The sequence below is a fragment of the Zerene cesonia genome, chromosome 18, assembly GCF_012273895.1.
Source record: "Zerene cesonia ecotype Mississippi chromosome 18, Zerene_cesonia_1.1, whole genome shotgun sequence".
Taxonomy (NCBI): Eukaryota; Metazoa; Arthropoda; class Insecta; order Lepidoptera; family Pieridae; genus Zerene; species Zerene cesonia.
Window position 1 is genome coordinate 4817883 of NC_052119.1, and position 25252 is coordinate 4843134.

The 25252-nt window shown below is 33.7% G+C and overlaps 1 protein-coding gene across 5 annotated transcripts in view; it reads left to right on the forward strand.

Annotated features, from left to right (window-relative positions):
* Positions 1 to 803: 803 nt before the first annotated feature.
* The window catches only part of LOC119833751 (endoribonuclease Dicer), a 42919-nt gene continuing 18470 nt past the window's right edge, over positions 804 to 25252 (forward strand). Inside the window, exons 1-28 of one of the 5 annotated variants that reach the window (XM_038357918.1) lie at positions 1014 to 1110; positions 1269 to 1345; positions 1735 to 1862; positions 2143 to 2270; positions 3608 to 3718; positions 4291 to 4468; positions 5134 to 5257; positions 5628 to 5820; positions 6341 to 6519; positions 6862 to 6998; positions 7178 to 7418; positions 8019 to 8137; positions 9490 to 9602; positions 10371 to 10473; positions 10875 to 11047; positions 11918 to 12033; positions 12822 to 12951; positions 13682 to 13965; positions 14599 to 14776; positions 15443 to 15528; positions 15864 to 16002; positions 16841 to 17055; positions 17913 to 17995; positions 18447 to 18543; positions 19833 to 19937; positions 21468 to 21579; positions 22205 to 22377; positions 22863 to 23099. In XM_038357918.1, the coding sequence (XP_038213846.1) occupies positions 1757 to 1862; positions 2143 to 2270; positions 3608 to 3718; positions 4291 to 4468; positions 5134 to 5257; positions 5628 to 5820; positions 6341 to 6519; positions 6862 to 6998; positions 7178 to 7418; positions 8019 to 8137; positions 9490 to 9602; positions 10371 to 10473; positions 10875 to 11047; positions 11918 to 12033; positions 12822 to 12951; positions 13682 to 13965; positions 14599 to 14776; positions 15443 to 15528; positions 15864 to 16002; positions 16841 to 17055; positions 17913 to 17995; positions 18447 to 18543; positions 19833 to 19937; positions 21468 to 21579; positions 22205 to 22377; positions 22863 to 23099 (3860 nt within the window). In that variant the 5' untranslated portion in view covers positions 1014 to 1110; positions 1269 to 1345; positions 1735 to 1756. Of the gene's footprint in view, positions 1111 to 1268; positions 1346 to 1734; positions 1863 to 2142; positions 2271 to 3607; positions 3719 to 4290; positions 4469 to 5133; positions 5258 to 5627; positions 5821 to 6340; positions 6520 to 6861; positions 6999 to 7177; positions 7419 to 8018; positions 8138 to 9489; positions 9603 to 10370; positions 10474 to 10874; positions 11048 to 11917; positions 12034 to 12821; positions 12952 to 13681; positions 13966 to 14598; positions 14777 to 15442; positions 15529 to 15863; positions 16003 to 16840; positions 17056 to 17912; positions 17996 to 18446; positions 18544 to 19832; positions 19938 to 21467; positions 21580 to 22204; positions 22378 to 22862; positions 23100 to 25252 lie in introns of all 5 variants that reach the window. The other 4 variants (XM_038357919.1, XM_038357917.1, XM_038357920.1 and 1 more) reach the window with 4 other exon arrangements.

Genomic DNA, 25252 nt, shown 5'->3' on the forward strand with positions numbered 1-25252 from the left:
CTACGTACCAAATTTCATTGCAATCGGTTCAGCAGTTTTTGCGTGAAAGAGCAACAAACACATACACATCCTTACAAAGTTTCGCATTTATAATATTAGTAAAATAGGATTCACTTTTAGAGTATTCGAGTATGTTAATTATCACATTAGTGTTCTGTTGGGTTACTTCGATACACGAAATTCTCTCGGTCGCCTATCAAGCATAATATTTGTATAATCGAATATCAGAGTAGTCTTTCCTAGTAGTGTAAAACCGGTTTCGTAAATGTTAAAAACCAAAAGCGGCACCAATTTGCTAAGGTTGATAAGTGTTCCTTTTTTAAGGATTGACACGGCCCACCGTTGGTCTTTTCTTATATAAACACGGCTTTTTTATCTAATGTACACGGCCGTTTAAAAGTTACCGCTCGCAACTCTAAAGAGACTCAAAGCTTCAAAAACCGTGCTAAAATGTATGTAATACGAAATATAAGCCCTATAAAACGACTAATTTTAGTCGTTTTCTTTTTAAGGAATATTCTGTATTTTTACTTAAACATTAATAACATACACACACATAATAATATTGTTATTGGTTATTTATGTAAAACAAAAATAAATTACATCTGATAATCTTTACATTTTGCACAAATTTAATGATAAGGTATTAGTGATATTTTTATCTTTTCTTCATTCATCAATTAAAAGCTGACACGTAAGCAATTTATTGTTTATGGGTGGGCTTTAACCGAATGGTGTATCGACAAGACGAAATATATATTATTTTTTATTTAGTTTACTGCCATTTTAGTCCATTTCACGTACCGCATGTAGTGTAAACTGGTTAGAAAAGATTTAAAGGTGTTATATTCAGCTTTAAATTGTAATTAAGTAAGATTATAATATAATCTATAGTATTGCCAATAATTATTGTTACAGAAGTAATATAGAAGTATTAAAAAAAATACAATGTTTGTTCGTCCATAAAACTTAACGTTATTGAAATGAGTCCAATGTCAATTTCTCGAGACTCGATATGACTTTGTCAGTAGCTTGTTAGAAGGGTGAGCGGAAGTTTGATAACAAAAATTTTCAAAACATTTAAAACAAGATTGATAAAAGTTAGAGTGGGTAAGTTTTATAGTTTTCTGTTATAAATTAAATGAATCATATAATTATGTGGTCCGAAAATTTGTTTCTATTATACTTAAAATTTGAATTGCACACAGGTATATTGAAAGAAATAAGCGATTTTTTTTTAGAATGTCTAATTTTTTTTTATATTTCAGAATAATTTTAAATGTGTATCATAAACTTTCAGTACTTATTTGAATCTAGACTAGAATCTTATGTACATGAATTGAAGGTAACTACATAGTAATAAAATATATACACTAGTTCAATGGAAGTAATTAATTTTATTTATTTTGTTTATGTAATTCTCTATGATAACGATACAGAACAATTTTTAATTAAAAATACATGTGAATGTATATTCATATGAGGATTTCGTTTAACACAAAGTTCCAAATGACTCGGGACTTCATAGTCCTGAGTCACTGATCCTTAACCTGAACTTACAGTTCTTGAAATAGATTATTAGACAAATGTTTCATCATAGTATAATAAACTACCTATAGAACCTTAATGTTATTATATATTTACATATATAATATACATACAACATTTTAAAAATAATTAGTAAATCACTAATTATTTTTAAAATGTGTTGAAAGATGAATGATTTATGCACAGGAATTATTTTAAAGAATATCAAATGGATTCCTATGATGATGACCCGTCAGAGATGAAGGCTAGACTGTATCAAACACAGCTAGAGGAAATAGCAGTTAAAAAAAATACCATCATCCATTTGCCAACAGGTAATAAATGCAAATATAGAAATCTTTATATGAATATAATTTTATTTAATATACTGTATATAATATCAATTCTTCACTCGCATTGTGTACCACAGCAGGTGTATATGATGTAGGTATTACAATAAATAAATTCTTGAATACAGTTTAATTCCAAAATAGGCAGTCAGGTAAATTGTATACAAAAAATCCCCCCAATTATTTTAAAATAAAAATCTAGAAAAAATTTCTGCAACAGTGCTGTTTTTATTGTATAAAAATTAAGTGTCCTGTTTTATTGCAGGATCGGGGAAAACATTTATTGCTGTGAGATTAATCAAACGATTTATGAATTCCCTTAAAAAACCATGGGGTGAGGGAGGAAAACGGACTTTCTTTCTTGTAAACACTGTGCCCTTGGTGAACCAACAGGTATTATAACTGGTGTTAGAACTTCTACTGGGTTTTTTTGTAGAGAATATCTGCTATCATAAGCTGGCAGTAAACACTGCTTGTTCCAATAGGCATATTTTTCACATTTGCAAGGCATATTATGATAATTAATCAACATAATTTTATTTGATTAATTAGTAGTTTTTTTGTTCCTTGAAGGCTCTTATAAGACCAATTTTATCTTTTTGATTTATTTATCTGCAGCCTTTCTTATTTATTCCCAAAATTGATGTAAAGTGAAAGTTGTTTCCCTGTTTGCACAGAAGATGGATAGCTTTGTGTGATTGTGACTGTCAAAACCTGGGACTTAGAGGCAGTGAAGGAATTATTTATTTATTTATTATTGAACTCTTTATTGTACATGACAAAAATAAACACAAATGGAAACAATTGCATGACAACAATATATTTCAACCGGCGGCCTTATCACTGTGCAGTGATAAGGCCACCGTGAATTATACTATAGATGTGAATGATAGAACCTTTTATTCTTGATTACCACAGGTCAATACCTAAGGGCAAAAACTTGGATAGCTCTTATTTATTTATTTATTTATTTATATAGTAACAAGTAATTTACAGGTTTTACCCCAAAGCATTACATGTTTAGTTTGCATGAAAAAATATTAAAAATAGTATACAATTTTCATTTTACACTTAAATATTTTAAAACATTTGATTTATATATATTCAAGGATGTATTAAATAAATCTGTCTCCGGTAGCAAAGCGAGCAAATTGTTTACTAATTTTACTGACCGCACCAACGGGGCATTATGGCCGCACACAGTTCTTACGCCTTGCTGAACAGCAAGGAAATCACGACGTCGCCGTAGCCCTATCCCAGGTGGAGCCGCTACACTATACATACACTTCGGGGGAATTTTAAACGAAATTCGTTCAAGTCCAAATTGGTTATCTACGCCACCATTCAGCATTTGATAAACGTGTACGAGTAAAATGAATTTGCGCCTTGATTCAAGACTGAAAAAGCCTGTCATTCCGTATACATACAAAGACGGGTACATATATGGATAGTATCCATACATCTGCTTAAATAGGAATCTACAAAATTTTTTCTGGACCTTCTCTAATATTAAGATATATATTTTCTCATGCGGATCCCAGACAATACAATTATATTCTAAAGTACTTCGGACGTATGCCTCGTAAAGATGTGTGTATCCTTCCTTAGAACAACATAATTGGGTGGAAATAGTTCGGAATCGTATAAGGATTTAATTAGAAAAGTTTCGGTTACCGCAACAATATCACAAGATGCACCAGTCACTTATAAGTTTCCTTAATATTTTTCAGAAAACAGTTATTGCAAGAATGTGCCCTTTGGAAGTGGGTGGCTACAGTGGAGAGGATAGAGTTGATTTCTGGAAAAAGTCTAAATGGGACAGCGAATTATCAAAATATCATGTGAGTTTTTTTTTCGTTTCATCATCATCAGCCCCTATATGTTCCCACTGTTGGGACACAGGCCTCCTATGAGGGTTGGCAGTTATAATAATAATAATTTCATTTATTCGAGCAACTATCAAGACTCATTTTGTTAGTAACAATATGCTTAAAAACTATGTTAGTACATTGAATTAAAAATTATCCTATTCTATTCTATACCATTGATGCGAATAATTTGCAACAATGGTTTAAATTTTTTCGTTTATCTTCAATTTAAATACATCTATAATAAAGTAATAATACTTTAAAATGTTTCTTGTTTACTCAAGCATCTTCCCTTAATACTATCACTAGATATATATATCGTAAATATAAAATAATTTATTAATGTTTATTTATTATGGTAAATAAATACTTTATCAAAAACTTGACCAAATTCTGATGTATATATTGCATTCAACAAAAAATCCCTTTGGTAACTTGATTTAGCACAAAATAGTTACACTATACACACATATACGAGCACTCTACAACTGTTATATATAATACATATTACATATAATCTACAACTTTCCTAATATATATTGCAGGTTATTGTTATGACGAGCCAAATATTGAATGATATGCTCACGCATCAATACATAAGGATCCAAGATATAAACTTGATAATATTTGATGAATGTCATCATGCAGTGGACGATCATCCAATGCGACAGGTCATGAAGCATTTTGAAAGTTGTCCTGTCCATGAACAGCCGAGAATCCTTGGTAAATGTCCGATTGTATGTATTATGCGTATGCTCTGTTTTGAAGTCCGAGGTTCCACCACTGAGCCACCACGGCCTTTTTTTTTTTTCATGTGACATCTGCCAACCCGCACTTGGCCAGCGTGGTGGATTATGGCCTAGAACCTCATAGGAGTCCTGTATCCCAGCAGTGGGAACATATATGGGCTGATGACGATGATGATGATGATGCTCTGTCTGTCTATTATGCTTTCCTTCGCTGAAGTTTAAGAGAGTAAAATAATATGAAATACAGGCAAAGCCATCGTCGAATATCTGATATGTAATACATGTATCCTCTTCTTTCATTTCCGCAACTCCAATTCATATTGAACTATTTATTTAACAATATTGACAAAGTTTATTTTGACGATAAGTTTAATTTTTAGTTTAATAGCATTCAAGTGCTATATAAATAAGAAATTTTTTAAGAATAGAAAATTTCTTATGTGGAGGCGGGATTCGAAGCCGCGTCCTTTTAAACTGCGAAACTGCGTGCAGAAAACTTAGTTAAAAAAAAATTGCATTTTTCGTAAGTTATGTAAAAGAACACTGTTACAAATACATATATGATTTTTTCTGTTTTGATGTCATTTTTATGTCGTTATTATTAATTGATATATTTATATAATTAATATATTCATGTAGGTTTGACTGCAACTTTGTTGAATTCCAACGTGACATTGAATAAAGTTGAAGGAACTTTGCACGACCTCGAAACAACATTCCATGCCACAATTGCTACTGTGAATGACATGGGAGAAGTTTTGAGGTGAGTTTTATATATTTCCTACTTCTTTGTGTCTTTAGTACTAACTGTACATTGTATAATTTAGTATCGTATTGGGTTCGGCCTGTAAAGTATTATTATTTGTTTTTTTACACCTTGGGTTAGATTAATCAAGTTTTAGTAAGCATCCTTAATTTTTTTGAAAATAAAACATAGCCTTTGTCACTCGGGATTAGTGTAGCTTGTCAACGGTGAAAGAATTTTTTAAATCGGTCCAGTAAATTCGGAGCCTATTCATTTCAAACAAACAAACAAAAAATCAAATCTTACGTATTTATAATATTAGTAAAGATATTAGATTATTTTAAAAATGTCATTATAAAGTCTACAAATTGGAATCATACCTTTTAAGATATTCAACAAACCCAGAGGAGAAGACAATATATTACAGAACTCCCACTGCAACGAATGCTGTTCTAGAGGCTAAGGCAATGCTAACACAGCTAAGCACTTTGATACGCGTAGTCAAATTACCTAAATTCCTTAGAAACTCATGCATGCAGTTACAAAGTAATCAAGCGGACATCACAAGCGATCCCGATAAGGTATTTTTTTTCATAATTAAATTAGGTCTAGCCTTTATTTAAACTGAGTAAAGTCTTTCAGCTCACCGGGTACACCCACAAAGAAGACCGGCGTGAAATAGTAGCATGCTACTGTATTTTGTATGGTGAGTGGGGGAGCAGGAGGCCCAGTTGCTTTTCCCCACCTTTGCTAGTCCATTCCTTCTTTCCAGACGTCAATCCTTTCCTTTATACCATAAAAGCGGGCAGCGCATACGCAGAGGCACAACTTGTGCTAATGTTCTTGGGCGGTGGTGAACGCTTACCATCAGGCGAACCAAAGCTCAGTTAAGTTCAGCTTATTGAACTTTCTAAATATAACGTCATATTGAATTATAACTACATTAAAATGTGTCAAAATAGCGTATAACCCGTTAAAATTTAACTTTTAGCACAGCCCTATGGAAAAATGTACAAAAAATGTTGCCTACTTTACTTTCAATTATAGCTACACAGCGAAAGTCGTTAAATCTGTTACAAAATACGTATATTATGATCACAGATTGTCAAGAAAGTTGCCAACATGGTGCAGTCTATGAAGAATCATCTAGACGAAATGGGTGTATACGGCGGTACAATTAGTGTGCTCGCTTATATAGTGCTTTTGGAGCGTCTTAAACGGGGAGCCATGAGCAAAGAAGAGATGACGTTTTATTCCTTTACTATTACGCATTGTACTGAGTGAGTAGACAAGCAAATATAAAGGCATTATGAGTCTTTTTTTATATTTTAAATTTTTTATTTTGTTTCCACTGCACAGCCCTGTTGATAAATTAAAATTATAAAAATCATGATTATAAGTAAATTATTAAGCTTAGTATAAACAAGCAATTGCCGACGCATGCCGAACTAAACTGCAGAATAATATAAGTTCTATAAAGCTATAAATTAGTTCTATGAATGTACATATATCTCTCCCCATTGTACGATAGTGTAATGTAGTATTTATATAAGCGTTATATAGTATCATTATAGTTTATTCATAAATTGTATTATCTATACATTTAATCATAATATTTACAGAATAAGAATGGTTCTATTAGATTCGATGCAGAATGAAAAAGGATATGAAAAAATCATGAAGCATTCATCTGAAAAAGTCAATTGTTTATTAAATATTTTAAAAGAATACAATCCGGACATCATGAACAGAAGTGGGGGTAAGAAATGTTGATAACTGCTATACTATCTAATTTCGTTAAGTTATAATAAATAACAAATTATTTTCAGTTTTTTATAACAAAATAATTTTGTATGTAGGTACATATATTCGAACAAAGTATGAAAATATATGTAGTTATATAGTTTATTATGTATCAACTCACTCACATTGTTTCAGTTACGCTTAAAATTAACAAGGCTAGAAAAGCTCTATCAGCTATAATATTTACTCAGGAGAGGTTCACTTCGAAGATTTTGTATAATTTATTGAAAGATGTCATCGATACTAACCCAGAGCAATTTGGCTTTTTGAAACACGACTATGTGGTGGGATTTAATGTTAACCCATATAATAATACTCGTGAACAATATTATACTAAGAAACTAAGTCACCAAGCATTGTTGAAATTCAAAAATGGGTGAGTAACATTTTATTTATATATATTTCGTTTATTGTATTTCAATTTACCGATACATCTAAAAACCAATGAAGTATATTTTTTAAATGAATGCGCATAAAATATATTATATTGATAAAAGTAAATTACACATACTACCATGCCTTTACTACACACGCCTAAATATAATCTTAGTTTATGGTCGAATTTCGTGGTATTTTTTTCCCAGCTCCGCCCTGGGATAAAAGACAAAAGAATATTGTCGGGGCTTATTCTCATATTATTAACTTTACATAATTTATAATTATTTGAACTAGATCAAATTTAAATACGACCACGAGGGAAGATTAGCTTTCAGATAAAAGAGAAACATTAAAATTGGTTCAGCAAGTCGAAAGTTCTGAGGTAACAAATCAATTCAGTCGACCTGAAGACCTCCTCCTCTTTTTAAGTTGTTTGAAAATAGTGGCTACCGATATATATAGAGCTGGGACCAACCATATTGAACAGAATCACAAAGTTCTACAATCCGTTTCTCAACTATAGTAATAACTATTTACAGATGACGATTAATCCTTTTATTTTAGAATATTTATTTTATAACTATGTAATATATTTCAGTGATTTGAACTGTCTAATATCAACAAGAGTTATCGAAGAAGGTGTGGATGTACCACAATGCCTTTTGGTTGTGAGATACGACCCACCACTTGATTACAGATCCTATATACAAAGCAAGGGTTTGTATTTATTTACCAAGTTATAGTTTATAAAATATTTTATTTTGAGTGTTCACATAGTTATTTCTTAATTGGCGAAAGGGACGCAACGTCTCTTCGTAAAGATAGAGAATCAAGCCTATCGGAAAGCCTACGGTCGTTGATAATTCGAGTTGCTTGACGTTGGATACGGTCAAGAGGAAGGAGTTGGTACTGTGGGACCATTCCAGAGATGAGAACCTGAGCCTTTTACAGCTGAAATCGATGGGCCGGCTTGAAATACCGTCTCGATCTACTGAGCACACGTTTTTTGGAGGCTAGTTTAGCCTTCGCTTCCAAATGACCGCGAAACTGAACGTCACTCGAGATTTCAACTCCCTTTAAACGAGGTTCTGCGACAAATGGGGACTTTTTAGCGGTGACCGCGCAAACTTGTGTCTTTAGAAGATTGAACTCTACAAGGTTGAGCTCACACCAATCCGAGACTTCAGACACAAGTTTGTTTCGGCACTTATCTAGGTATTCCTTTGAGGTGTTTGCGCGGCCGGGATGAAGAGCATCCCCTGTACTGTCATCTGTATAGCCATGAATGTTACTGATTTTCAACAAATCATTGATATGCAGAAGAAACAGTGTAGGTGACAGCACGCAGCCTTGTGGGACACCTGCGTTCACATAAAGAGGTTCATAGCAAGAACCGTCGATTGCGACCTTAATGCTCCTGAAAGAGTTCAGGAAGCGGGCAACACAATCGCATAACCTCTCAGGAAGTCCGAAAGATGGTAATTTCGACAGAAGTGCTTTGTGCCAAACCCGATCAAAGGCTTTCGCTACATTCAAACTTACAGCCAATGTTGCAAAGTTGAGAGTAAGGGGAAGGCCCCTTACTCTCAACCGCCTCACCTACCTCAAAGGTAGACTTAAATATCACCAGTTGAACGGCCGCTACGGAAACCGTATTGCCGATCGTTAATCAACTGGTGCACCTCTGGGTACCTTATGAGCTGGCAGTTAATAATGGATTCCATAATTTTGGAGAGTAAAGAGGTGATGGCGATTGGTCTATAGTTAGGCGGATTTGAGCGATCACCTATTTTAGGGATTGGGTGGACAAGAGCAGTCTTCCACGAATAAGGACAATGCCTTTGGTATATGAGAGCCGAAAAAGACGCGTTATTACCGGTGCCAACACGTATATTTGTTGTTTTTTCGATACTTTTTTATTATTATTTTGATTGATATTTTATTATTAGGCCCATAGAAACCATATTGATATTGGAACAATCAATGAATCCCTACAGATCTGGCCATTGAAACAAACGTAACACAAAGAAGTATAAGAAATGTAAAATATTTTTTTTTCTAATTTACAGGCCGCGCTAGAAGCAACGAATCTAATTTTGTTTTAATGGTTAACATTGTAGACAAAGAAACATTCCAACAACGCTACAGAGCCTTTCAAAATATAGAAAGTCGAGTTCATCAGGTATGCGTTTCGTTTTTTTTGTTTTTTTTTTTCTCCAGTTTACTAATCTCAGATTATTTACTTACCATTTTTATAATTAACAAAGTACACATTGCTCGATGGCCTTAAAAATTTCTCACTGCAAGTAGTATTTGTAATTTTGAGCGCCAAAAGCGCGGGAAGGGGCTTTGTTTTACACTATGTTAAATTTTCCAAGTATCATATATTTATCATCATATTTTTTGTAAGGTGATCTTACCAGTGGAATCTATCGCCAAATTTAATTTGTTAAGAAGTGTTTTTGGGATATGATCAGTCATCATATTATGTTCAAGACCCCTCATGTGATCGAATTTTTTCTTAATTTCATTAGCGTATCTACATTAATCTACACTATCCACACTAATCCTTCCTACTTCCTACTAATATTATAAATGCGAAAGTTTGTAAGGATGTGTGTGTGTGTTTGTTGCTCTTTCACGTAAAAACTACTGGACTGATTGCAATAAAATATAGTACGTAGATAGCTGGACAACTGGAATAACAAATAGGCAACTTTTTATCCCGATATTCCTACGGGATAGGGACTTACGCGGGTGAAGCCACGGGGCGCAGCTAGTATTGTAAAGACAGTGACAAATGCTATATGTACTACGGTCGAAGACGGGGCAAAATGCTAGTTTATTTTAAAAGCTAATTAACATATTTAGAACGTTTACATGTATACAATGTACAAAATATATGTAACTGGGTTTTCTAAAATTATAATTTTCGTTTTATTTATTTTAGTTATTACTCGGCAATACATCAGAACGTGCTGCGCCCAGTGAAGACGACATTCAGGAAAAACTATATAATGACGATATACCGCCCTTTATTAATGACAATGGAAGTGAGTATATTTTGTTCGTCTATATTGTGCGAAATGCGAAAATGTATGTTGTGGTATAGCTATAATACCATTATAGTGTTTTGTCTTTTTACATGATATGATATTAATTGTACTAAGGTTAAGTCTCTCTGACTGGTCATTGTAGGTATACCTGATGGTGGCATCAATTTGTATTGAGAATTGTAACAAGATGAAACAACTGGCATTTAACATTGAAAAGTAATAAGGATTTGAGTTGCCAGCATATAATTATAATTTCCTCAGTTTTAATAATAAAAACATAAAATAACCTTATTACAAACATGTACCTTAATATTATATCATCATATAACAAGAAAATTTTATGTTTTTTAATATGATAGTATGAAAATATAATAAAAGTGCTTATTAATTATTATCAGATCGGCTGTATTCATCGTCTGCGATCAGTCTTCTCAGTCGATATTGTTCAATGTTGCCGCATGATATGTTCACTTTAATAACACCGATGTGGATATTAGAGAAGATTGCCAATGAACAATGTTTTGTCACCATAATAATGCCCATTGCGTGTCCTATTAAAAAACCCATACAGGTAAGTATATTTTATTTGTTTTTAGCATAGTTGGTTCAATGATATTTAATTCGTAGTATTAAATCGGTTAAAAAGTGCTAAATTAAAACACTATATTAAAATGTATTTGTTCAGAGAGCCTACTATAGCATTTATGAACATATGGAAGACTAGTTATGCCCCGCGGTTTCAACCGCGTAATTCTGTTGTTTATATGTTATTCCAGTTGTCCAGCTGTCCCCGTACCAAGTTTTATTGCAATCGGTTCAGTAGTTTTGCGTGAAAGAGCAACAAACACACACTCATCCTTACAGACTTTCGCATTTATAATATTAGTAGGATAGCATGACAATCCATGAAATGTGGTCGCTTAAGAACCACAGGACAGTTCTTTAGCATCATTGTTATGTACACGTTACATATAATGTAGAATTGAAATGTAAAATTGATATTATTTTAAAAGAGCATCTACAGAGTTTATTACCGGCTCTTCTCTGTAGAAACTGACTTGCGAACCGGTGGTAAATTTTTGGTAAAGGTGGTAATTTTGTAACTGTGTAATATGACGACTCAAAAGTGCTTCTATAGGAAGTCTAGTTGAAAGAACAAATGTTTGATTTTTGAGTTTGAATCATTTTTAAATATGAAAAAAATTTAACTATATTATAAGCGTTATAATTATGGAACTGTTACGTTATTTTTATAATGTTGAGATAAAATAATTATAATTTTTGTGATTACCATTAAATAAAATAGAAAATACAAAAGATGATTCCAGAACCTTCCGTCATGTTTGGGAACATCGGTTGAAAAATTAGTTACATTTATGAAAACCCTATTTCAAACCAATACAAACAAAAGATTGTAAGACTTTATTTTGTTATTATTCAGGGCGATGCGTTTTCAAACATTAAATCGGCTAAAAGGTCAGCGGCACTCAATGCATGTATTGAATTATATAATATTGGAGAATTGGATCAAGAAACGATGTTGCCTAAGAAATATGGGTAAGTACATAATTAGAATAACGTAATATTTTTGTCGATATAAATAACGTAAAATATATCATCAGGTTACACATGACAACAATATAATGTTTTTCTCATTAAAAGTTCTAACAAATTTAGCGCTGTGACAGTGTGTTGAGAACATAATATCCTATCCTACTAATCTTATCCTACTAATCCTGCTAATATTATAAAAGCGAAAGTTTGTAAGGATGTGTTTATGTTTTTGTTGCTCTTTCACACAAAAACTACTTAACCGATTACAATAAAATTGTAAATAGCTGGACATCTATATACGGGATATAGACTTACGCAGGTGAAACCGCGGGCCACAGCTAGTGTACTATAAATTTATAGTTTAATGGAAAAAATCACAAAGGTACCTCAAATCATTTTATTTAACGAATAAAAGTCATGCCAATAAATATGTGCGATCATGCTGATTGTTTGTCAAATTATTCATCAAGCAATATTTTTATTGCTTAAATCAATACATTGATTGTTTTGTAAATCCCATATTCTTAATTCTGTGCATACACATGTCGCAGCGTACGCACGTGTGCAGCGCTGTATACCGTCTCACATGTGTGCGTGCCTCATACTAGGCACTTGTAGTCTCCTTATATATTTTGAAATGCAACATTAACTTCATCTGTCATAAAAATACTTTAGGTAGTCATCATATAACAGGTACTTATATATAAAAACAAAATTATTACAAAAAAGTAAAGATAATGAATTCTGCGTGGATTTCAATTGCTATTCTAATTCTTTATTATTATTTTCAGTACGATAAATTTCGAACAGGAAGATATCAAGCAGTGCTTTCCCAACTGGCCGTGGGACGAGCCGGAAATCGAATGTAAGAATCTATCGCCCCCCGGTTCGAAGGGAAGAGTGCGCAAACACAAGAAATTGGTTGGTATACGTGAGAATTATTTTAGCGAAAAACTAACCACCTACAAACCGTCAGAACTAGAGTATATTTAAATGGGACCACATGGGACGCACTAGCTTTTAGATAAAAATAAATCGTAAAAATAGCTTCACCCGGTAGAATGTTATGAAGTAAATAACACAGAAATACAGACGAATTTATATGTTTTTCCTCTTTTGAAGTCGATTGAAATGGCAAAAAATACATTGTTATAAATGTGTCAATTTTAATTTTAAGGAATATAATTAGAAGAGTTTGTTTATTTGGTGTCGTTTATTTCCGGAGTTAAAGTTTAGTATATTATATTTTCATGTTGGATAGTATAATTGAGGAAATTTTTTATAAATGGATTTCATTCATGTAACAGATCCCAAAGTAATGATAATGGCCTTTAAATTGTGTGAAAAAGCGCTTTGGTAACAGAGTGGACACTGCTAAAAAGATATATTTATGTTTTATATCTAAACTAGCCTGTGCCCGCGGCTTCGCTCGCGTTAAATTCGGAGTTGTTTAACAGATGTTATTATACATATAAACCTTCCTCTTGAATCACTCTCTCTACTCTAAAAAACACCATCAAAATCCGCTGGGTAGTTTAAAGATTTAAGCATACATAGGGACATAGAAAGTGACTTTGTTTTATACAATGTAGTGATACATCATACAAATTATTATTATTAATAAAATTTCACATTTACAATATTCTTTCAGTATCCCAGCTGTCTAAATGGCAAGGAACTTAAACGCGGCACGCATACATTTTACTTGCATATAATCAAATTTGATACAGCTTTTGAGAAACCGAAGGAATCACGCGAAAGGGCGTTGTACAATCTTCTCAAAATGGACGACGGCTATGGTCTCTTGACGATGGAGCCTTTGCCGAAAATATGCGATTTTCCGCTATTTTTAACAGTCGGAGAAGTAAAAACTTCAATAGAGATGAACTATGCCGTTATCGATCTGAACGTACCGCTATTTGAGTTGGTTAAGCAGTAAGTATTTTATAACGGATTATGAAGCTGGGATTTCAAAGTAAAAGTCATTTATGTTATGTTTATATGCATTCACTGTATTAACAATTCAATATTGAATTATAATAAATTGATAACCATACACTATAATAGTGAAGTCCCGTGTCCCCTAGTGGGGTATGGGGCAGATGATGTACATCCGTTTCACTTATCGATTTTCTTTAGGGACAAGCAGGTGATCAGCCTTCTGTGTCCTGCCAGACCGAGACATTTTTTTTTTGTGCGTCCCCACCGGGAATCGAACCCAGGACCCCTCGGTTCTACGCTCACGCGTTAACCACTGTACCAAGGAGGTGTTTCATACACTATAATAGAACAATATGGATTTCTATAAAATGTAAAAGAAGTGACAATTTTTATTATAATTATTATAATTATTGTTACTTAGTAAGATAGAACGTGAAAAGATTTAGGAAATAATTTGGAAATATTTAGATGTGGTTTAAAAGAAAAAGAGATTCATTCCGCTGTCATTAGGACTTGGGTTTAGAACCATGGCTAATGTGGCAGTTAACATTCAACAAAGTATTTTATGAGTATCCAGCTTTTTTTATTTAAACATGTATAAAATACTCTTTATAAACTTGTTTACAGGTTTCATTTCTTCATATTTGACCAAGTGCTCGAAATAGCTAAGAAATTCTTGGTGTTTGATGGTACAACAAATGGGTTATATGTGGTGCCGATATGTGATAAAGGAGGCTTCGAAATTGATTGGGATGTGATGCGGACATATAAGGAAATTAAACCCGTTGTCGTTCCCACTATGAAGGTGAGAAGAAAAAAATTTTTTTTTTGTAAGTAAAAACAAAATTATGTGCTGGTTAGTATAGATAGCTCAAAACTATTGTAATTGATTATTATTATAATTGTTCATTAAAAAAATTAAAAAGTTAAAAGCTTAGAAATTAAAAACTTTTTAACGGATTTTAAACGCGATTTATTCATTATATTATTAACCCGACGTTTCGAACACTTCGGGTCGGGTTAATAATATAATGAATAAATCGCGTTTAAAATCCGTTAAAAAGTTTTTAATTTCTAAATGTATAATACTCGCGTAAAACCAAACACAAGAAAATACTAAGTTAAAAGGTTTTTATATACTGTATAGTATATACTATATATTGAATGAAATAAAAAATACTGTTCAAAATATGTCTTTGATACCCAATGTCCAATGTAATTTTTTGTATTAACTTTATAGAACAATTTTTTGTAATCTAACACAGATTAAATAGGCAAACGAGAACGACTATGTAATTTAATCGAATCTCGTTGTTTGTCCGCGACGAACTCCTAAACTACTCAACCGATTTTAATCAAATTTGCACACCATGTGTAGTTTCAGGCAACTTAAAAGATAGGATAATTTATGTTATTTCAATTACGATAATTTATATTTTTAACATTTCGCATTGTGTTTAAAATTTAACAGGAACGAAAATCAATCAATGTTACACGGGAAACATATCAAAATACAGTGGTGACTCCATGGTATAGAGCAACTGTTATACCTGATAGGTAAAACAAATACATTCTTTTAATTTTACATATTCACTTACTTACTTTACACTTTTCCAAACCTCGCCCAAAGAAATAAGCTAATTCTCTTTTCAATATATGCTGTCGACTAATAAGAAATTTTCTATATTAAATAACGAATTAAAGTCAAAACTAACGAAGTCAGAGTAACTAAAACTAAACCTTAAACTTTGTCAAACATTTTGTAAATGTGTTCAGCTCATTTTATCTTAATTATTAGCAGATATAATAAAAAAGGACTTAAATTATCGATTATTACTTTATTTTCATTAAATAGCTAGCAAATTTTCTAACTTACAATATATGTTTGTCAGATACATAGTATCAGATGTTCTCGAATACATGACACCGAGCTCTCGATTCGATTCCGATTCGTTCGAGTCGTTTGCGGATTATTATGTGAACAAATACAATCTGGATATAGAGGGGCCGCCTGATCAACCTCTTTTGGAGGTAAGTCGATTTTTTTTTTAGTTATAATAGAATTATCGAAAATAGAAAACACCCGGACTCCTAAACGTGAATAATTTTGTATTATTTGGTTGGTTTATTCTGATATTCTCATTGACTTGAAATTTGAAAGGGAGAGTGGTTTGAGTATACTTAAATATTTCGCGTGAAACCTACGAAAGCTTTTATATAGTGTTATTGTCTAACAGTTTAGGATTTATAATACATATTATCATAGATGCAAAAGCCTACACATGAATTTTGACCCTATTCTATTAAATAACTTATTTTATCCTAATATACTTTATCAATCCTTACTATACTATCCTATTCTCAGGAATATTATAAACGAGAAAGTGTGTTCGTTTGTCTTTCTTTCACGTCGTAACGGAGCTTCTTCACCATTCTTATGACCTTAAGGAGGCTAGCAATTGAAATGCTAGCCTCCTTAAAGTCATAAGAATCATCTAGTCATCTGCTGATAACCGCGGTAAAACCTGTTACTGGGAATTTCATTTTGACTGCGCGGGCATAACTTGGGTGAATAGCTATTGTTCTGTAAATGCGTTGCCCGCATTTAAGGGAAAAGATATAGGATTGACGACTGAAGGAATGGACAGGGAAGGGTGAGGAATAGGAAGCGGGCCTCCCGCCCCTCCATCACTTACCGCACGAAACACAGTAGCATGCTACTATTTTACACCGGTTTTCTGTGGGTGTGTGGTACTTCCCTGGTGCGGGCTGGTCCAATTCGTGCCCAAGCGTCCCCGACTCCCACACGTGAATGTTGTGTATGTATAATAAAAAAAATAATAATTAGTATAGAATTATCCACTTCCAGGTGCGCAGTATAACAAGCAGAATGAATTGCCTGGTACCAAGGGCGGCTACAATTAAAGCGTTCACAGAGAAGCAACGCAAGTTGGTTTCCCTCGCCCAAGGCGACGATAAGCCGAAGGGCTTTAACGAGATCTTCATACCGGAGTTCTGTATACACTATGATTATCCAGGTGTGCTTTGGTATAAGGCGGTTATGATGCCGAGTGTTGTGCACAGGTATTTTTTTATTTTTATTTTTTATTCCTCCGCTTAATATAGATGATTTTTTTAAGTAATATTGCCGAGAAATCATAAGTATGTGCATTCCGGACACATTAACATTCTAAACGTATATTACACGCAAGCATTAAGTGTTTTTTTAACTAGTTGTTGTTAATGCTTTTCCAGCTGAAGGGCATAAGTCTGTTGTTGTTCAAATTTAAGAAGTCATTGATTTATAAAATTTTTGAACTATCTACTGTTTATTTCTTATATTTCTGTTCTGTTTCAATCAATGAAAATATCTAAAATTATTTAAATTGATGGAGCCGTTACTGAATTTTGTACTAAAATTACCTTTCGTTGTGTACAATTTTTAATGTCTTCTGATCTTTGCCGATTTTTTTCAAAAATCAATTGATATTAAATATTTAAAAAACTAATGCTAAGAACACATCCGAGTCTCATTGTATCCGAATTTTTCTGTTTTATTTATAGAAAAGAACTTTTTTAATATGACTAGTTGCATCGTCATTTTTCATTAAATTTGTTTATAACATCTTTCTTAATCTATTCAATTAAACATAATTTTATATTTTAATGCTGTTGTTGCTATTTTGATATCATAAGTCATTCTAGTATTTAGACATTAAGACTTTTTAACGGATTTTAAACGCGATTTATTCTTTATATTATTTCCGACGTTTCGAACACTTTACAGCGAGCGGGGTCACGCGGAGACTGAGATGTTACATGTCTTGATGTTTTAAAATCCGTTAAAAAGTCTTAATTTCTAAATGTATAATACTGGCTTAAAATCATTCTAGTATATTCATTAATTTACTAATAAATAACATAATATATTTTCAACACAGAGTGACAATGCTATTGGCTGCACATGAATTGCGTGCGGAAATTGCGAAAGCGACCAATTACGGTCAACCCAATTTAAAAAAAGGTAAAAGGTGTATTTAACTAAATATAAAACATGAACAATCTTGAATAACAATACACATTTAGATTGTGGTTCAAAGAAAATGTGAATCTTGCTTATGCTACAACTTTTGACTATTTCCATGTAACTGTTTCATTACAAGAATAATCATAGCACTTGATATCCATCCATATCAATATTATAAATTTAAAAGTTAGTCCGTCTGTTACCCTTTAACGGCTTAAACGGCCGTGCTGTGATTTGGACGAAATTTTAAAACCCGCTACGGTTAAACATGTTTACTTTATTTAAAAAACAGGGGTTAGGAGTTTGCTTAGGGAATGGCAGTTTTTCGGTCTGTTTATTTTCCAGGGTTGAAACACAATTAGTCCGGGTTACAGTTACAGTCAGGGTACAGTCTTTGAGTTAAGATGTTTATTGAAAACTAAATTAATTGTTGAGTTTATACTTTTAGGTGAAGAATGGCTGCCAGTGGAAGACGACTTGAAAGTGGCTATGGAAAGTTTGCTGTCACAAGTCGAAGAGCCCACAGCAAATAATAGCGTTGACAGGTATGTAATACTAAATATTCTCTTCCAAGCTAAATAACGTAATAAAATGGTTTTGATATTGAAATAAGCTAATGAATAGAAGGAATGTGATCATGAGGTGGGATTCAAACCCGCGTCCTTCAGACTTGATCCCAATTTCTTCTACTCTGCCTATTAATACTAAAATGTTTAAATTTTGCTATTTTGGCTTGTTTTTTGTTTTATTTTTATTTATGAGAATACCCTATACAATTCAGGAATAACATAGCTTTCAATAAATGAAAGTATTTTATAACACACATGGTACCAAGATTTTCCTTCTCTGTCTAACCAAGGGTGGATATAATATCCCTATAAACGAAGTACACGCTACTTTACTAACAGGAGTAGTTATTATTGATGGAAAGTTAATTTTTTTATGCAAGAAAATGTCAAGGAATTTATTACAAGACTGATATCATCAAATGGGATCAAAATGCAGTGAGGAGAATCCGGCAGCTTGTTAATGCTAGAAATTCATGAAATTATAACACATACATTATATATATCCATTAAATACATTATCGGGTGCTGCATGAATGTATGATATTTACTACTTTACTATAGTGGCGCAGTGACCCAAAGTGTGTCTTGGCCTCCGACAATAAGAGCCTCCCCGCGCTGGGCCTCACAGCGTAGGGGGGCGTCCCCCGGGTGGCGGATGGGGGAGCGGTCAGTAGTACAGCCTAGCTAGCTACTGGCCAAGTCCGATGGACTCGCCGACCAAAGTAGGATGTGGTCCTCCAGCATGTCGGAGGTTGTGCGGAGGGCTAACACCCCTCTCACGTAAAATAAACACATGTTACGAAACCGACATGATATTTATGTATATTTATATTGCACCAGCTATTCTTCAGAAAAGTGAATGGAATTTTTACGGCAGTTATTGAGGAGCCATATTAGATTGCCATATTCTGATTGCTACAAACGCCTATGGCCTATATATTTGGGGTCCAATATAACTAAAAACTCAATCGAAAATTGTCCGCCATTAAAACGACGAATTTAAAGCAAACTTAACACAGAATTTTTTTACGAGTTGTGTGTATTAAAATGCTCTAAAAATATACATTAAAGCATTTTAATAAAATTGGAAGCGCGTTGTATCAGAAGATGCAAGGGATACTTGAAATATTGGGAAAAGATTCACTGCTTACGTACAGAGTTAACGCAAAAGCCTGGTATCGAGATGATGACAAAGTATTTGGACTCTTAAAGAATTCCAGAAATTACAGTGCCACGAAAAATCATCTAATGAGACATATTTCCAGCAAAATTACATCAGAGACGGAAGTTTCCAGAGAGAAGAAATTACGCTCTGAAACGAATAACGATATTTCGCCAGAAAGAAGCAGATCGCCACACGTTAGCGACAGGTCAGACATATCGGATTCATTTATGTTATCAACAGCTAATATGTAAATAGGCTATATTATCAATGAAAAATGCTGAAATTTATATAACACATTTTTTAATGTTGAGCTGGCGCAAAGTTTGGAAAGATGTTTGTGTTAATTGTACTGGGTCAGTTGTTCTGAACTCATTTAGATTTAGAATTAATTTGTCTGAATAGTGATGGGTAAACTATTGCAGCTTCAACATTAACTTTAGGTACTCTTGAATGCGTGCGACTTCCATGTATATAGTATTGTAATGTAAGACGACAATTTTAAATTAATATGATTACAACATTTTAACGTGCCACGTATAAACATATTTTCTATGGATGTAACAGTCAATAACGATAGATATAACAGATAAGGGAGCGTCCATAGATTACGTGAGACATTTTTCAGGATTTTTTGACCCCCCCGCCCTCCTTGGTGAGATTTCGTGAGATTTTCCTTAACTCTCTCCCCCCCTCCCCAAATCTCACGTGAGATTTTTGAAATATATTTTGACTGAACCCATTCGACTTAAGAAAGGAAAAGAAAAAAATCATCCGTCCGCGGGATTTAAAAGGACAAATAACGAATAGTAATACATCAAGTTTTGACATATGTAAATTTTTCTAGAATTTTTTTTTTTACTTTAACTAAACTTTATTTTCACGGTTTTCTGTTAAAAAAAAATACGTGATGTATATTTCCCCCTCTCCCCCAAGTGATTTTTGGAAAGATTTTATTTGACGCCCTCCCTCCCTAAAACACCTCACGTAATTTATGGACGCCCCCTAACCATTAAACCATAAAGAACAAAAAAAAAAACTTTGGGAAGGAAGAAAAGCCTTTTTGTATTGATGATTACAACAACGGTTTCTTAATGCTCTTGTCGTTCGTATCCGGAAACTATACGTAGTTACAACGTAATAAATTATCAATTAAAGTCTTTAGATGATATATCTGAATTTTGATCCGCTAAAAGAGTCTGGAGTGGACTAGATGTTGCAGAACGATTAAACGTTATAAAATCGTAATTTGAAGATGAAGGAAAATAACACCGATTTAAAACTATTTTATTCTCAGATTGTGCTCTGATCTGATCAGAATATATGTGATTAGTTGATTTACACAATTATATTTTGAGGGCATTGTGTAAAAAAACAAAAAATATTTATACTGAAAACTATTTCATTATTTCATCATTTCATTCTGCTATATGACTGACATTGGATTGCACGGATGTTACATTCTTTGGCAGGAAAAACTTTAATAGAACATTGCATTTAGAAAGACACAGAGAAGAAAACTTAAATAAGACAATTTTGACAGTTAATGTTCGAATCGGATTTTAGCAAATTTCCTCTAAAAACTTGTAATTAAAACAATTTTTATTTTAATTTAGAAAATTTTTTTTATAGCGCGACCTATATTTATTACAATTCCCATGACGGCGAGTATGGCATAGTCCATAGGCAATATAAATTTATAATTTTCACCAGGAACTAATATAATTTGTATGAACAGGATTAATGACCCCATTGATGAAAACACGCCTCGTCCACTAAATATACTAACGAAGAAAGAAAGCATTTACCAGCTGCAAAAGAAAAAGTTAAGCAAGGAATATGCTTGGGAGGTAAGTTACATATTTACTTTTTTTATTATTCATTTCTTAATACATCTTATTTGTGAACTCATTGGCGTATATATATATTATTCGTGTTGGTATAGGTTTATACGGTACGTATAGGTTTGGCAAATAACTTGGTTTAAATTATCAAGACCTAGATCTGATAGAGCCAATGAAAAGTTAAGAAAATTCAACAATTATATTGCTTTTAACGTTAACGTATTACATAATCTATTGTGTGTAAATTTCCATTTTATATAAATTTCTATAAAATGTGAAAATTCATCATTATTATCAGCTCATATATGATCCCACTGCTGGGACACGGATTTCCTATGAAAGTTCAGGCCATAATCCACCACGCTGGCCAAGTGCGCGTTAGCAGATGTCAAATGTCGTCGAATCTTCTCGGACATACCGGTTCCCTCACGATGTTTTCCTTCACCTTTTTCCTTCCAATGAAAATTGAAAAGTCAATTTATTTCCTGCTCGTTCGCTTGGCTTCGAACCCCTTATCGATTTTAAGCCCAATGTGCTCACTACGTAATTACCACTGCTTTTAAATGTATAAAGGAGTTGTGAAAATTGCTGTTTCAAAATGTTATGTATTTAATGAAGTGCCGTTTAACAGGAAACCTCAGAGCCGATAGACATAGAAAGGAACCTTTCTAAAGTGACTTTGATGGACATTGAGTGTTACGACACGTTTGTAATGGCGCCGTTAGCAGATATCAAAAATTTAAACACAGTCCGATCACCAAACAGTCAACCATTACCTACAGCTATATTGCCGCCACCACTGAGGTATGAACGAGTTTTTTATATGGTCATACTTTGGCGTCATCTTTGTACATATGTAAGTAAGGATTAATTAAAAAAACAAAAGCTTTTTTAAATTATTCTGATGTATGCGTTCATTTTAATCAAGAATATATTATAAAGCTGAAGAGTTTGTTTGTTTGTTTGTTTGAACGCACTAATCTCAGGAAATACTGGTCCGATCTGAAAAATTCTTTAAGTGCTAGATAACCCATTATTTGAGGAAGGCTATAGGCTATATATGTACCACGAGCGAAGCCGGGGCGGACTGATAGTCAAGAATATAAGTAATCGACGTGTCAACATTATGTGTAGCGGAATGATTAATGAATTCCACATTACCTTAGAAATGCTACGGCTTGGCCAAAAGATATCTAAATTTTCTGTATTCTTTAAAATTTCCTCATTTATTAAGCATTTCTATGCTATAAAACAAAAAATCGTTTATAATTACATCTTCTATCCACCAGGTACAAGGAAAACATCGAGTTGCTATCAAAAACGGCCACGGGTCGTGGGCCCGAATTGCGCGATATAGTCGCAGCATTGACGACCATAAAGTCTCGCGATACATTCAACTTGGAACGCGCCGAGACGTTGGGAGATTCGTTCTTGAAATTTGCGGCTTCTTTATACCTGTTCCATAAGTTTCCAGAGCTAGATGAAGGACAACTGACCAATATTAAAGGCCAATTGATTGGAAATAGGTGAGTTGATAGTGTGAGGGTTTACTTTCACACAAAAACTACGGATCCGATTGCAATGAAATTTTGTACGTAGATAGATGGACAACTGGAATAACACACAGGTATTTTATCCCGATATTCCTTATTTATCCGTGGGTTGCCGGCTTAAGAATAGCATCTCTCCACTTCCTCCCGTGGCTGTCATAAGGGGCGACTAAGGGATACCTTATACCGGAACCCGAGCAGCGTTGCGCGACCTATACGTCCATTTACTGCGCTCGCCAACCCGCCTGCCAAGCGTGGCCAGTATTGGCATCTTATCCCTCAATGTTAAGTGCACCATTAATCAGGCCCTTAGTACCCGGCAGCACCGTTAGTCCTGGCTATGGTAGCGGTCATGGAAACGGCGGGGCAAGAGGTGCTAAGAATCACCGGATGAGATCCAACTGCCACTCCACACGACCCCTGGCCCTGGTAACATACAACGTCCGCACATTGAGGACGGATGAAAATATTGTTGAGCTGGAGGAAGAATTAAACAAATTACGCTGGGATGTTATAGGGTTATCAGAAGTCTGAAGAGAGGGGGAGGACACTGTTACCCTGACATGTGGTAATTTGTTCTTCTACCGGGAGGGCGACCAACAGTCCCAAAGTGGAATCGGGTTTATCGTTCACAAACCTCTTGTTAACAGCATCGTAAGCATAAGCGTAAGCGTAAGCAAAGTGTGTCGAGCAGGGTAGCGTGCCTTATACTCAGAATATCTCAAAGTGATATGCTGACGATCTTCAAATCTATACACATTCTCCTCTTTCTGAGTTGCCTGCAGCCATTCACTCAACTAATACTGATCTCAATTTAATCGTTAGAGGGAGCTGTATGGCCTAAAAATTACACAAAACGCAAACTATTATTATTGGTAGTTCGCAGTTTGTTTCTAAAATTATGTGGGATATACTACCATCAATTTATGTCGACAGTATTAAGATCCCTTTCAGTACGTCTGTCAGGAATCTTGGTGTCCATATTGACGCTAAACTTTCCTGGCATCTCAAACAAACCAGTAAAAAGCTGTTTGCGGCATCCCATTCTCTTAAGCGACTACTAAACTTTCTTCCGATTCTGACCAAAATTGATCTTTCTGAAATCCATCTTGAAAATCTTGAGCGATTACAGAACCTGTGCATCCACTTCACCTTTGGATTGCATAAGTATGACCATGTGTCTGCTTATCGTCTTAGACTGAAATGGCTGCCTATCAGATATCGCCGGAATGCTCATGTCCTGCATCTGTTGTTTGGAATTTTATTCTATCCCAGAACCCCTTGTTATCTTAAAATTAACATTCAGTACGCTTGCAATCATAATATGTTGAATTTGAGATCTAATGTTAGTTATCTCCTCAATTTTCCTATGCACAAAACCAAATTCTTTTTCTTCCTTTACAGTTAAAGCAATCAGATTATGGAATGATTTGCTACTTAATATAAGAAATGCTAGATATATCGTTACTTTGAAAAGTATGTTCTTTGAATATTATTCCTCTTTAAGTGAGATATGACATTATTTATTTGAATTATATCATATACATACACTATTTATTTATCTTATCATACAAATTGAAATAATAATAATAATATCTATATATTTATTTATTTTTATTAATATTATATCTTATTACATCTATGTATTTGTTATATCTATGTATTATGTAATTTCTGCTTCACTTATCTATATTAATTAAACATATATCTATAGTATACACCACCTACCTATGCGCTTTCTCTGTATTGTTTCTTTGTTTTGGTTGCCTGGAAGAGATGGCTCTGTAGCCATAAGGTCGCCTATTGTGCATTTTTTTTATTCTGTACTTTGTGATATTTCCGTGTTTTGGTGTGTACAATACAGTATCATTCCTTCATTCATTCATGATAACGTTTCTGTGAACGAACTAAATAACAGGCTGGTAGAAATTATACGTGCGGTTGGGTCCCATTTTAAGACTTGTCATACAGTAAGTCATCAAAAACTCTCAGACCAAAATCTCAAGCTTATGTCAGACCTGCGCTCTATGCCACTGCGCACATCTGAAGATGGAAAGTCATATAGGCAGCCCAATAGACAGATATCGACCTTTAACATTAAGTATTGAGGAAGCGATCAAGCGAAACCA